Source organism: Macaca thibetana, chromosome 8, assembly GCF_024542745.1.
Source record: "Macaca thibetana thibetana isolate TM-01 chromosome 8, ASM2454274v1, whole genome shotgun sequence".
NCBI classification, from domain to species: domain Eukaryota; kingdom Metazoa; phylum Chordata; class Mammalia; order Primates; family Cercopithecidae; genus Macaca; species Macaca thibetana.
The window spans coordinates 4,039,646-4,051,702 of record NC_065585.1 but is presented as its reverse complement, the minus strand read 5'-3'; the positions used below and the strand labels follow the sequence as shown (position 1 = coordinate 4,051,702).

General features: G+C 49.6%; 1 protein-coding gene across 2 annotated transcripts in view; it reads left to right on the top strand.

Annotated features, from left to right (window-relative positions):
• Positions 1-12,057, top strand: part of DENND3 (DENN domain containing 3) — a 70,181-nt gene that overhangs the window by 18,663 nt on the left and 39,461 nt on the right. For both annotated transcript variants that reach the window (XM_050800190.1, XM_050800191.1), the window contains exons 6-8: positions 4,437-4,556; positions 5,499-5,717; positions 10,041-10,162. In XM_050800190.1, coding sequence (XP_050656147.1) covers positions 4,437-4,556; positions 5,499-5,717; positions 10,041-10,162 — 461 coding nt within the window. The remainder of the gene's footprint in view (positions 1-4,436; positions 4,557-5,498; positions 5,718-10,040; positions 10,163-12,057) is intronic.

The following is a 12,057-nucleotide window of genomic DNA, read 5'->3' as shown; positions in this document are numbered from 1 at the left end:
CCACAGGTCTCCATCAGCTCTGCTCCCAGAAGCCTTTGTAGGGAATGTTTATTGGCCATGTGTTTTGTACATCTGTTTTATGTGGATAGTTGGTATTTTCTTGTCAACAGTATGTGCAGTGAAATCATTAAAGTTTATGTTCTTGTTCTGTGGACTCAGCAAGTATTTACTGAGAGCCTGTGCGATCAGTGAACAGAGCCAGACCTCTGGCTCCAAAGCAGTCTCAGGGTCAGCAGTAATGAGCCGCACTCGGCCTTTGAACATAAGGAATGAGCGCGTAGCACTCCCAGCGCTTTTCCATGTCTCCTGGGCTGATGACTCTTGGCTCCTTGATCTCGACACACCCGTGAGGAAGGTGACTGAGGGTCGCCACTGGCCTGCTCTTCCCTCACCCATTCCGTCCATCACTCAGCCTGGCCGGACTACCTTCAGCGTTCCTTTCCAGTTTGCCCGTTTCCTTGCTGCCACTTAATTCTGGGTCACCAGCTGCTCCCCGCTGCGTGACTTGAGGACCACTGGCCTGTCTGCTTTGGTTCATTCTTGACCCTTCCATTTGTCCTCTGCACGGTGGCTGCAGGATTATTAACACATGGACATTGCTTCTCTTCCCCAAGCCACACAACAGTTTCTCATTGTCTGCCTTCCTCACTCCTGCAGCCCGGACCCTGTCTCACTCTCCAGCTCTGTTTATGCCACTCCCCATGGCGTGCTGCTCTCCGGCCTCACTGGACTCCTGTCCATTCCCTGAAGCTACCGCCACAGGGCCCTTGCACACACTGTTTCCAGAAACAGTGTTTCCTCTGTTTTCTTGTGGCCAGCTGTGGCTCATCTCTGGTCACTCTCAGCAGTCAGGTCTTTGGATCGTCTTCCCTGAGTGACCCCCACTCCCCGTCTCTCTGATAGCACCCAGTTCTCATCCCGCAGGGCACAGCACAGTTTGTAATTAGGGCTTCTGTGTGTGTGTTTTTGTTTAATGTTCATCTCCCCCATCAGACTCTGAGCTGCATGAAGGTAGAGGCCACACCCAGCACTGCATATCCAGGGCTCACAGCCAGGCCCACACAGAGCTGCCCAGCAGTGAGCTGTGTGGTGGGCGAGCACATGCAGGGATGCCTCGGGTTCCAGTGTTAGCCAGTCAGTGCCCGCTGATCTGTGTCCTGTGCGTGTGTCTAAATGACACAGTGTCTAAATGAGTGACAGTCTGTATCGGGCTTGACTCAGTGCGGCTCTCCATATCAAGTCTAATTAGCTACTGGCTCTAAGTTGGTATAATGCTCGTGATCTGTTTTAGGGAATGTCATATATGAATGTTGATTGTTTTGAATAAATCCAAGAGGTCAGTGTAGGCCAAGGTTCTCATCTGGTGCAGGAGCTAACCCAGCCGTATTTTCTAGAACCCACTGCAAACAAGGTAGCTTTGAGGCTGTTTTAGAGAGCAGCAGTGAGACGGGTCTTGTGTTTTGAGTGTGTGTGTGTCTGTGTCTTGTTACTTCTGGTGTGGGTTATCTCTGATCTATGCTGGTGGAAAGGAGGGAGGAGGGAGGGGCCCCATAGCACAGGGAGTAGAGGAGAGGGCCGTGCCCTGTGCCTTGGCTCCCTGGTTCCCGTTCAGCTCCCTTCCTCTGATGGTGCATGGACCACCAGCCAGAGCAGGGCAAAGACTAGAAACAGCCTCACTCTGCGCTCATCTGCATTTTCTTGCCTGCCAGAGGGACTGATTTTACTTGCTTTGCAAATCTTGGGCTTAATTGGGTGTGCAAAATCACACACACACACACACACACGTACTGTACCTGAGTCATTTTCTATGTTGCTTTATGTGTGACACCTGCTCTTTCCTGGGGCTCAAATCAAGCTGAGATTTGGAAACTGTTTACCTTAAACATCTCTCTCCTCAGTCTCTTCCTCTGTGGAGTGGGTGAAATAACAGCCCACTTCAGAGACTATGGATATTATATGCTAGAAAATCTCTAGTGATTTTCTAGAGACCAACCAAAGGCTGGTGGAGTGATTAGCATTTGTATTTTTTTTTTTTAATCTTTAATTGGATAGCTGGTTGACACATTTCTTTTTATTTATTTATTTTTTTGAGACAGAGTCTCGCTCTGTCGCCCAGGCTGGAGTGCAGTGGTGCGATCTCGGCTCACTGCAAGCTCCGCCTCCCGGGTTCACGCCATTCTCCTGCCTCAGCCTCCTTAGTAGCTGGGATTACAGGTGCCCGCCACCATGCCCGCCTAATTTTTTGTATTTTTAGTAGAGACGGGGTTTCATCGTGTTAGCCAGTATGGTCTTGATCTCCTGACCTCGTGATCCGCCTGCCTTGACCTCCCAAAGTGCTGGTATTACAGGCGTGAGCCACCGTATTTTTTGAAATATTTAAAACGTTTCACGTAAACTTGACATTTATTAATACTGTGCCACGAGTTGGATAATTTAACTTTGCTTTCTTTTCTTTTACATAAAAGAACTTTATTAACATAAATGAATCTGCCTTTATTTATTTATTTATTTATTTTTTGAGACAGAGTTTCACTCTTGTTGCCCAGGCTGGAGTGCAATGGTGCTATCTCGGCTCACTGCAACCTCCACCTCCTGGGTTCAAGCGATTCTCCTGCCTCAGCCTCCCGAGTAGCTGGGATTATAGGCATGTACCACGGTGCCTGGCTAATTTTGTATTTTTAGTAGAGACAAGGTTTCTCCATGTTGATCAGGCTGGTCTTGAATTCCCTCAGGTGATCCACCTGCCTTAGCCTCCCAAAGTGCTGGGATTATAGGCGTGAGCCACCGCACCTGGCTGAATTTGCCTAATTTTTAACATGTCTTGCTTCTGTAAACAAACTGGTAACAAGAAAGCAAAGATACCCAAGCACAGTAGGTCCTTAGTGTGGCTGGCAGGTTCTCAGAAACTGCGACATTAAGCCCTGGGTCACAAAATCAATTTCACCATCAACTAATTGATACAGACAAGAGTTAAGTTCCTATGGCATACTACTGGTCATAAAAACATTACCGAACTTCTAAATAAAGACCCAAAGCACTTCTGATATTAAACATTGAAGTAGATGGGAGTTGTACACACATTTAAGAACAATTGATTAAAATAAGGAAGAACATCATTTACCTGCTTATTGCAGTTCAGGGTTGAGGGTGGACAAAGCCCATCCCAGCAGCTTAGGGCCAAGGCAAGAACTAGCCCTGGCCAGATGCTGTCTTATGGCAGGGCCAATCCCATGCTCTCCCGTGCTTGCTCACACCGGGACCTGTCCGCATGGGCCAGTTGGGCTTCAGGATGTGGCAGGAAACCAGAAGATCTGGAAAAAACCTAGCTGGGCACGGGCACAAGGAGAATGTGAAGGTGCCCCCCGCTGGGATGCAATTCCTTTTTCTTATCAACATTCTAACAAAATGACGTTATTCAAGGACCTGCGTCTTGTTAGGAAGCAATGCTGGTATCCCCACCACCAAGAAATTACCACCTTTTCTTGTTTTCAGTTTCTCGTATGCAGGCATGCTTAGAATACAGACTTGGGTGACTGGGAGAAAGCAGGGCCACTGGAGACCTTGTTTGTGACCTGTTCCCCCAGCCAACCTCGGCTCCCCGATTCTCTTGATTTCTCACCCTTCCAGGCGCTCCCGTGATGGAGTCTCAGCCGTCTGCTCTGATCACGTCTCTCCTCTGTCTCCCTGTGCTTTGCTTATACTTAGATCCGTCCATTCTGCTCGTTTCCTGGAGCTTCGGGTGCCGAGCCGGGCACCCAGCATTTCCTGAGGGCCTCCCACGTGCCAGCACCCGGGTGGCGGGAACTTGCTGTTGGCAGCCCGTTTCCTGGCAGGCTCAGAAGCCCTCCCTCAGTGAAGGAACTGAACCTCCTCCTCTGGATTTCCTCCGCCAGGTCCAGCCGTGTCTCAGTAGCCATTCTGTGAATACAAAATTTGAACCAAAGTGTGACTTCAAAGTAATACATTTAGAAAAATGTCTTTCTTAAAATTTTAACTGTACATGTCTTGAAGGAGCTTTGACTGTTCAATTGAAAATATTAAGAGAGTTCATAGCATACAGTAACTAAAAAGAATATATAATACCTAAGAATAATTTGAACATGCTTGATTTAGAATTTGTCTTAATTGGGACAAATACCTGCTTTGTAGTTTATCTCTGTCTAGGCAATGAGTAGTCTGCTGATTAATTAGAGCTTAAGGAATTGTGGCTTACTTAGAAAAAGACATTAAGTACTTAATTTATGTTTGAGCCTTTCTCGGCAGTTCTGTGTATCTCTAGACCATTCGATTGTTCTGCAGAATCGAACATGGCAGCCTGTGTCTTCAGAGACATTTTCTAAGTCTGATGCCCTGGGCGCCGAGATAGTGACTCTAGTGCATGTCAGCCTCTGCCCGGAGCCGCTCTCTGAACTAATGGTGGGCACTGGCTGTCGTAGGTATTTCACATGAAGCCGCTCCAGATTGTGTTTCCTGCCCGAGCAGACCCCGAAAGCCCCATCCTGGACCTGGACCTTCACCTGCCCCTGCTGTGCTTCCGGCCTGAGAAGGTGCTGCAGGTGCGCATCCCTGCCCCGACCAGCACGTCTTGTGCTCCCTGGCTCAGTGGGGCATCAGAGTGATGATCAGAGATGAAGATGCGAGTTTATTCCACAATGTACCGACCGGTATACTCGAAATGTATATTATTATTTTTTAAAGCCAGCGTTCCCTGCAGTGCATGGTATTTGCAAATGGCACTCGTTGCAGGGTCTCAGGTGGCTTTTGTTTGGCAGGTGGAGCTGAGAGACGAGGGAAGAGCCCGCAGTTTGTCTGGTTTTGTTGGGTGGTGTGTTTACGAGCATTTTCTCTTTATTGTACTGGGCTGGTGCGGTGTATATGGGCTGGTGCGGTGGCTCGTGCCTGTAATCCCAGCACTTTGGGAGGCCGAAGTGTAAGGATTGCTTAAGGCCAGGAGTTTGAGACCGGCCTGAGCAACATAGGGAGACCCTGTCTCTACAAAAAAATTTTAAAATGAGCTGGATGTGGAGACACGTTCTTGTGGTCCCAGCTGCTGGGAAGGCCAAGGTGGGAGGATTGCTTAAGCCTAGGAGTTCAAGGCCGCAGTGAGCTATGATCACAGCCTGGGCAACACAGCGAGACCCTGTCTGTACCTTTTTTTTTTTTTTTGAGATGGAGTCTCGCTCTGTCACCCAGGCTGGAGTGCAGTGGCCGGATCTCAGCTCACTGCAAGCTCCGCCTCCCGGGTTTATGCCATTCTCCTGCCTCAGCCTCCGGAGTAGCTGGGACTATAGGCACCCGCCACCTCGCCCGGCTAGTTTTTTGCATTTTTTAGTAGAGATGGGGTTTCACCGGGTTAGCCAGGATGGTCTCGATCTCCTAACCTCGTGATCCACCCGTCTTGGCCTCCCAAAGTGCTGGGATTACAGGCTTGAGCCACTGCGCCCGGCCCTTTTTTTTTTTTAAAAGCGTGTACTCAGTGCGGCGGGTTCTCCCCTCAGGTCCTGACATGCTTCCTGACAGAACAGCGGATCGTCTTCTTCTCCTCGGACTGGGCTCTGCTGACGCTGGTCGCCGAGTGCTTCATGGCCTACCTGTATCCGCTGCAGTGGCAGCACCCCTTCGTGCCCATCCTGTCGGACCAGATGCTAGATTTCGTCATGGCCCCCACGTCCTTCCTCATGGGCTGCCATCTCGACCACTTCGAAGAAGTCAGCAAGGTTAAGTAGTGAACCTTTGATTTGGAATGCTAAATTCCCGTGAGTCCATCACGGGACACATGGGAAGACGCGTCTGACAGTGCTCTGCGGTGAAGGCGGGGTCTGCGCACCTCGGAGAGGTCACAGGTACCGTGAGAAGCAGCTGTTCTCTGGCTGTGTCATTGTCCTGTGGTGAAGTCGGGACCCCTTAGTCTCCTAGTGGAGACGGGCCAGTGAGTGTGCCCACCTCATTGTCCCGGTGGGGGCCGAGTGAGGCGGTTGCCAGCCCGGACCCACAGCAGGGAGGTGTTCACAGGTGCTGCTGTTGCGGCCCCTCTGTGCATCTGACACAGCGTGTTTTTAGTGGGTGAGCTGATGGATTCGTGCTAAATCTTGCAGTGATGCCAGGAGGCGGACTGGGTTTGGTTTTTAAAAATAGCTTTATTGAGATACAATTTACATACCTCAAAGTTTACCCAATGAAAATGTATGATTCAGTGGGTTTTAGGATATTTGTAGAGTTGTGTGACCATCCTCCGCCGTCCGATTTTAGAAGGGAAATTTTCATCACACGTTAGCAGTCAGCCCCCAGGGCCTGACAGCCTCGCCCATGCGCTTTGTCTCTGGGTTTGCCGGTTCTGGACCTCTGGTGGGAACAGAGTCGCTCCACCCATGGTCCTTCCATCTGGCTCCTTCCACTTCGCATCCTGGATCTGAGACTCCTCCACGTGGTAGCATCTCTCAGCACTTTATTTTTATTGCTAACTAGGGTTTCATCGTATAAATAGACTGAATTTTGTTCATCCACTCACAATGAGGTCGTCGTGGTAAAATCTTCATCACACTGTTCAGTGATGACCATGCGGGTTGTTTATACCTGTTGGCTGCTGTGAACACTTGTGTGCAAGTTTTTGTGTGGATGTGTGCTTTCGTTTCTCTCGGGTGCGTCCCCAGGAGTGGAATTGCTGGGTCGTTAGGCAGCTCTTTGTTTAACCCTTTGAGGAACTGCGAAGCTGTTTTCGCAAGGCAGCCGTGCCACTTTACACTCCCACTCGCAGTACGAGGGTTCCAGCTTCTCCTAACGTCCTCGCCGGCGCTGGTTGTTGTCTGCCTTTTTAACGGTAGCCCTCCCGGTGAGGAGGAGCTGATATCTCACTGTGGTTTGATATGCACTTCCCTCGTGACAAATGATGTTCAGCGTCTTTTCCTGTGCTTATTGGTGGTTTGTACAGGGTAGGTTTACATTTAACTTTCCATTTTGAACAATGTCTTTCTTTTCTTTTTTTTTTTTTTGAGACAGAGTCTCGCTCTGTTGCCCAGGCTGGAGTGCAATGACTTGATCTCGGCTCCCTGCAACCTCTGCCTCCCGGGTTCAAGCGATTCTCCTGTCTCAGCCTCCCAAGTAGCTGGGATTACAGGCACGTGCCACCACACCTGGCTAATTTTTGTATTTTTAGTAGTGACGGGGTTTCACCATGTCGCCCAGGCTGGTCTCAAACTCCTGGCCTCAAGTGATCCACCCACCTCAGCCTCCCAAAGTGCTGGGATTACAGGCGCGAGCCACCATGCCTTGCCCCGTTTTGAAAATTTCTAAGTGTGCACAAAAATAGAAGAACACAGCGTGTGTCATGTACCCCTCACAGTCTTCAGCCTGTTGCCAGCTTCGCAGTCACCCCCAGCCCCGCTTTTCCCAGAGCATTTTAAAGCAAATCCCAGGCTCCACATGCTTCCCCCGCAGGTGCTGGGAAGGGCCCGTTGGTTGGGCCGGGCCAGGGTCCCCGCTGCAGGGGAGAACCGTGCTTGTGTGTTCCTGCCAAGGCGAGTGACTCACTGGGGAAAACACACTTCAGGAAAAGGCCAGGCAGACCTCCGTGGAAGGAACGGAAAAGCGTCATCCATCCCGCCTCGCAGACGAGGAGAAAATAAGCTGTGTTCTGCAGTTTAAAGTTGTTTCTTTGGCCGGGTGCGGTGGCTCAAGCCTGTAATCCCAGCACTTTGGGAGGCCGAGACGGGCGGATCACGAGGTCAGGAGATCGAGACCATCCTGGCTAACACGGTGAAACCCCGTCTCTACTAAAAAATACAAAAAACTAGCCGGGCGAGGTGGCGGGCGCCTGTAGTCCCAGCTACTCGGGAGGCTGAGGCAGGAGAATGGTCTAAACCCGGGAGGCGGAGCTTGCAGTGAGCTGAGATCCGGCCACTGCACCCCAGCCTGGGCAACAGAGCAAGACTCTGTCTCAAAAAAAAAAAAAAAAAAAAAAAGTTGTTTCTTTTTTTAGTCATTAGGGGAAGAAAATCGTGTTTCAGGCTGTTTTAGGCGGACAGCTTTTTTTCACGTTAGCCTAGCAGTTCCAGTCAGCAGCGGGGGACACCTTTGAGGCACTTACCTGTTGTGAAAAATACGAGGAGAAGCAGCTGCTCTTCTGGGTTTGTTTGGGTGTTTTTGTTTTTTGTGGCTGGCGGTGCGATCTGCGGGAAGGAGCTGGAGTGATCCTATGCGCCTCCACAAAACCCTCTTGCATCTCCCAAAGATGCTGGGCGTTCACACGTCCAGGGGACCAGCCGCGTGCCTCGCTGCTTTAGCATTTTGTGTATTTGCCTTGTAAGGTTTTGAGGCCAAGAATGTGTTTGCGCATATTTCACGTAGCTGCCTGAACCGCACTCTAAAGGGCGGGCCCAGAATGAGAGCCGGGGAGTCGGGGCCTTCCTCGGGAACCTGGCATCGCGTTCCGGGGCTATTGAAGTGCGGGGTTCAGGCACATGACTCAGTATTTGTGTACTCTGTCACAATAGCCTCTCCAAGTCATCAGGTGCATATCTCAAACATTCCAGGGTTGTGTGGTCTCTTAGCCCAGGCCCCTGCCCGTGCTCCCGTGCTTGGAGGGGCAGAGCTGGCTGGGGAGCTGAGCCAACACAGTGGACGTTGGGGGTTGGTGGTGCCCTCACTGAAGTTCTGGAATGCTCCCTCTAAGACTCTCAAAAAGCAGTACATGCAGTGTTTATACCAGGGTAGGAGAAACCTTGACAACAACATGTACTGGAATCTTTTCTTTCCTTTTTCTTTTTTTTTTTGAGATGGAGTTTCGTTCTTGTTGCCCAGGCTGGAATGTGATGGTGTGATCTCAGCTCACCACAACCTTCGCCTCCCGGGTTCAAGCGATTCTCCTGCCTCAGTCTCCTGAGTAGCTGGGATTGTAGGCACACACCAGCATGCCTGGCTAATTTTTGTATTTTTAGTAGAGACGAGGTTCCACCATGTTGGCCAGGCTGGTCTCAAACTCTTGACCTCATGATCCACCCGCCTCGGCCTCCCAAAGTGTTGGGATTACAGGTGTGAGCCACCACACCCGGCCTGTATTGGAATCTTCACTGAAAGAGAAAGGCATATGGGTAAGCAAAATGTGGTCTTTCCACATAATGGACTATTCAGGCTGAAGAAGCAAGGACGTTCTGACACATGCCACAGATGGGTGAGCCTCACAGACGTCAACGTGGAGTGAAATAGGCCAGTCCCAAAAGAACAAATGTTGTTCATGAATCTACTCATTTGAGGTCCCCAGAGGAGTCAAATTCATGGAGACAGAAAGCAGATTAGTGCGCGTGTGGAGGGGAGGCTGGGAGCTGTGCTGGATAGTGAGAGTTTGTTTGGGATGATGAAAGCATTCCGGGATGGATGGGGGAGATGCTTGCACAGCCACTCAAATGCACTTACACTGTCGAGCTGCACCCTTAACAATGGTTACATTGATACAGTTTATTTTACCACAATTAAGAAAAATAAGAGAGAGGCATATTTAATCAAATTTAGCCCATTAACGTAGCTCATGATATATACTAGATTTTTGTGTAGAACATATGAGGTGTAGAACATATGAGGCTATGTGTGCATTTATTTTATTTTATTATTATTGTTATTTGAGATAGGGTCTCGCTCTGTTGCCCAGGCTTCAGTGCAGTGGTGTGATCTCAGCTCACTGCAGCCTCAACCTCCTGTGCTCAAGGGATCCTCCTGCCTCAGCCCCCCGAGTAGCTGGGACCACAGGCACATGCTACCACACTCGGCTAATTTCTTTTAAATTTTTTGTAGGGACAGGGTATTACTGTGTTGCTCAGGCTGGTCTCAAACTCCTGGGCTCAAGCAGTCTGCCTGCCTTGGCCTCTCAAAGTGCTGGGATTACAGGTATGAGTCACTGCGCCCAGCCTATGTGTGCATTTTAAAGAGGGTCATTTAATTAACGATGACACTGTCTTAGTGAACTCAAAACATATTTATGTGTTTTCAAAGAGGTATACAAATTCTGAGATTCTTCTGTCAATCTTTACAGATGATTCCTTGTTTTCTAGGAAGCTGACGGTTTAGTTCTGGTAAATATTGATCATGGGAGCATCACCTACTCCAAGTCCACGGACGATAATGTGGACATTCCTGATGTCCCCCTCCTGGCGGCCCAGACGTTTATTCAGAGGTAATGGGAAACATAATAGTATGAATTTCAGACTGTCTTTGTTCAGATTCTGTATTTGCCACTTCAAGTATCTTTTCCTATTTTATTTTTTTATTTTTATTTATTTATTTATTTATTTTTTTGAGACGGAGTCTCTCTCTGTCGCCCAGGCTGGAGTGCTGTGGCGCGATCTCGGCTCACTGCAAGCTCCGCCTCCCGGGTTCCCGCCATTCTCCTGCCTCAGCCTCCCATGTAGCTGGGACTATAGGCACCTGCCACCGCGCCCGGCTAATTTTTGTATTTTTAGTAGAGACGGGGTTTCACCATGTTAGCCAGGATGGTTTTGATCTCCTGACCTCGTGATCTGCCCGTCTCGGCCTCCCAAAGTGCTGGGATTACAGGCGTGAGCCACCGCGCCTGGCCCCAATTTTATATAATTGATAGATGTTTTATGTATTATAGTTTGGAAATTATTTGTGAATTTTTTTTTTTTTGAGATGGAGTCTCACTCTTGTTGCCCAGGCTGGGGTGCGGTGGCGCAATCTCGGCTTACTGCAACCTCTGCCTCCCGGGTTCAAGTGATTCTCCTGCCTCAGCCTCCCAAGTAGCTGGAATTACAGGTGCCTGCCACCATGCCTGGCTAATTTTTGTATTTTCAGTTTTTGCCATGTTGGCCAGGCTGGTCTTAAACTCCTGACCTCAAGTGATCCGCCCACCTTGGCTTCCCAAAGTGCTGGGATTACAGGCATGAGCCACCACGCCCAGCCGTGAATATTTTGAAATGAAAGTGATTTGTCTTTATTCCAATCTTGTCTGAATATTAATTCAAGTCAAGAGACAGTGACATCCCCCAGGAAACCTACCCAACCTCTCCTGTGCCCCAGGCTCCTGTGCCTGTGATCCTTGAAGTTCCCTATCCATTCATTCACTCATTCATTCATTCATTCATTCACTCACTGGATGTGTATTGCATCCCCAACATATACCCGGAATTGGGCAGTGCCTGTGTACTAATGACAGGACAGCCATGGCCCCTGTCCCATGACTTCGTCAGTCTGCTGGGTTCTGATGGGTATGACCCATTCTCTCCGAGCTAGAAGTTGTCCATTTCTTTCACTCCTGGCACTGTATTGGCACTTTCCTTTTTCTTTCTCTCTCTTTTTTTTTTTTTTTTTGAGATGGAGTCTCACACTGTTGCTTGGGCTGGAGTGCATTGGCGCCATCTTGGCTCACTGCAACCTCCGCCTCCCGGGTTCAAGCAATTCTCCTGCCTCAGCCTCCCAAGTAGCTGGGATTGCACCTCCATGCCTGGCTAATTTTTTGTATTTTTAGTTGAGATGGAGTTTCACTATGTTGGCCAGGCTGGTCTTGAACTCCTGACCTCATGATCTGCCTACCTTGGCCTTCCAAAGTGCTGGATTACAAGCGTGAACCACCGTGCCCGGCCTGGAACTTAATTTTTTCGTAGTGTTTTATAGTTTATGTTTTCTTTCATCTCTGTTACTCAACCTCATTGGCTTAGATCAGGTGTCAGCAAACTTTTTCCAACAAGGGTCAAATAATATTTCAGGCTTTGGGGGCCCTGAGGCCTCTGTTGAGGTGGAGAGGCTTGGCAGGGATTTGGTCAGGGGAGGGTGAGAGGAGGTGTAGTTGCTAATGATGTCAGGACGGAGGTGTTGGGTCGTCTTGGGTGTGCCCCAAGCAGTGACTCAGCTTCGGTGCCAGGGCTCCCTCGGGGTTGCTCTGTGGAGCTCATTTTTCCCTTCAGCATTTTATAAAATGATAGCAGGAGAGATCCTGCTCTTGAGTCCTCACAGCCTGTGGGATCCGACTGCAGTCAGGCCCCGAGTGCGGGTCGTGGAGGTGATGCTGGAGGGAGCAGAGCGCTGAGGCTTGCAGACAGCCAGGCTGTACTT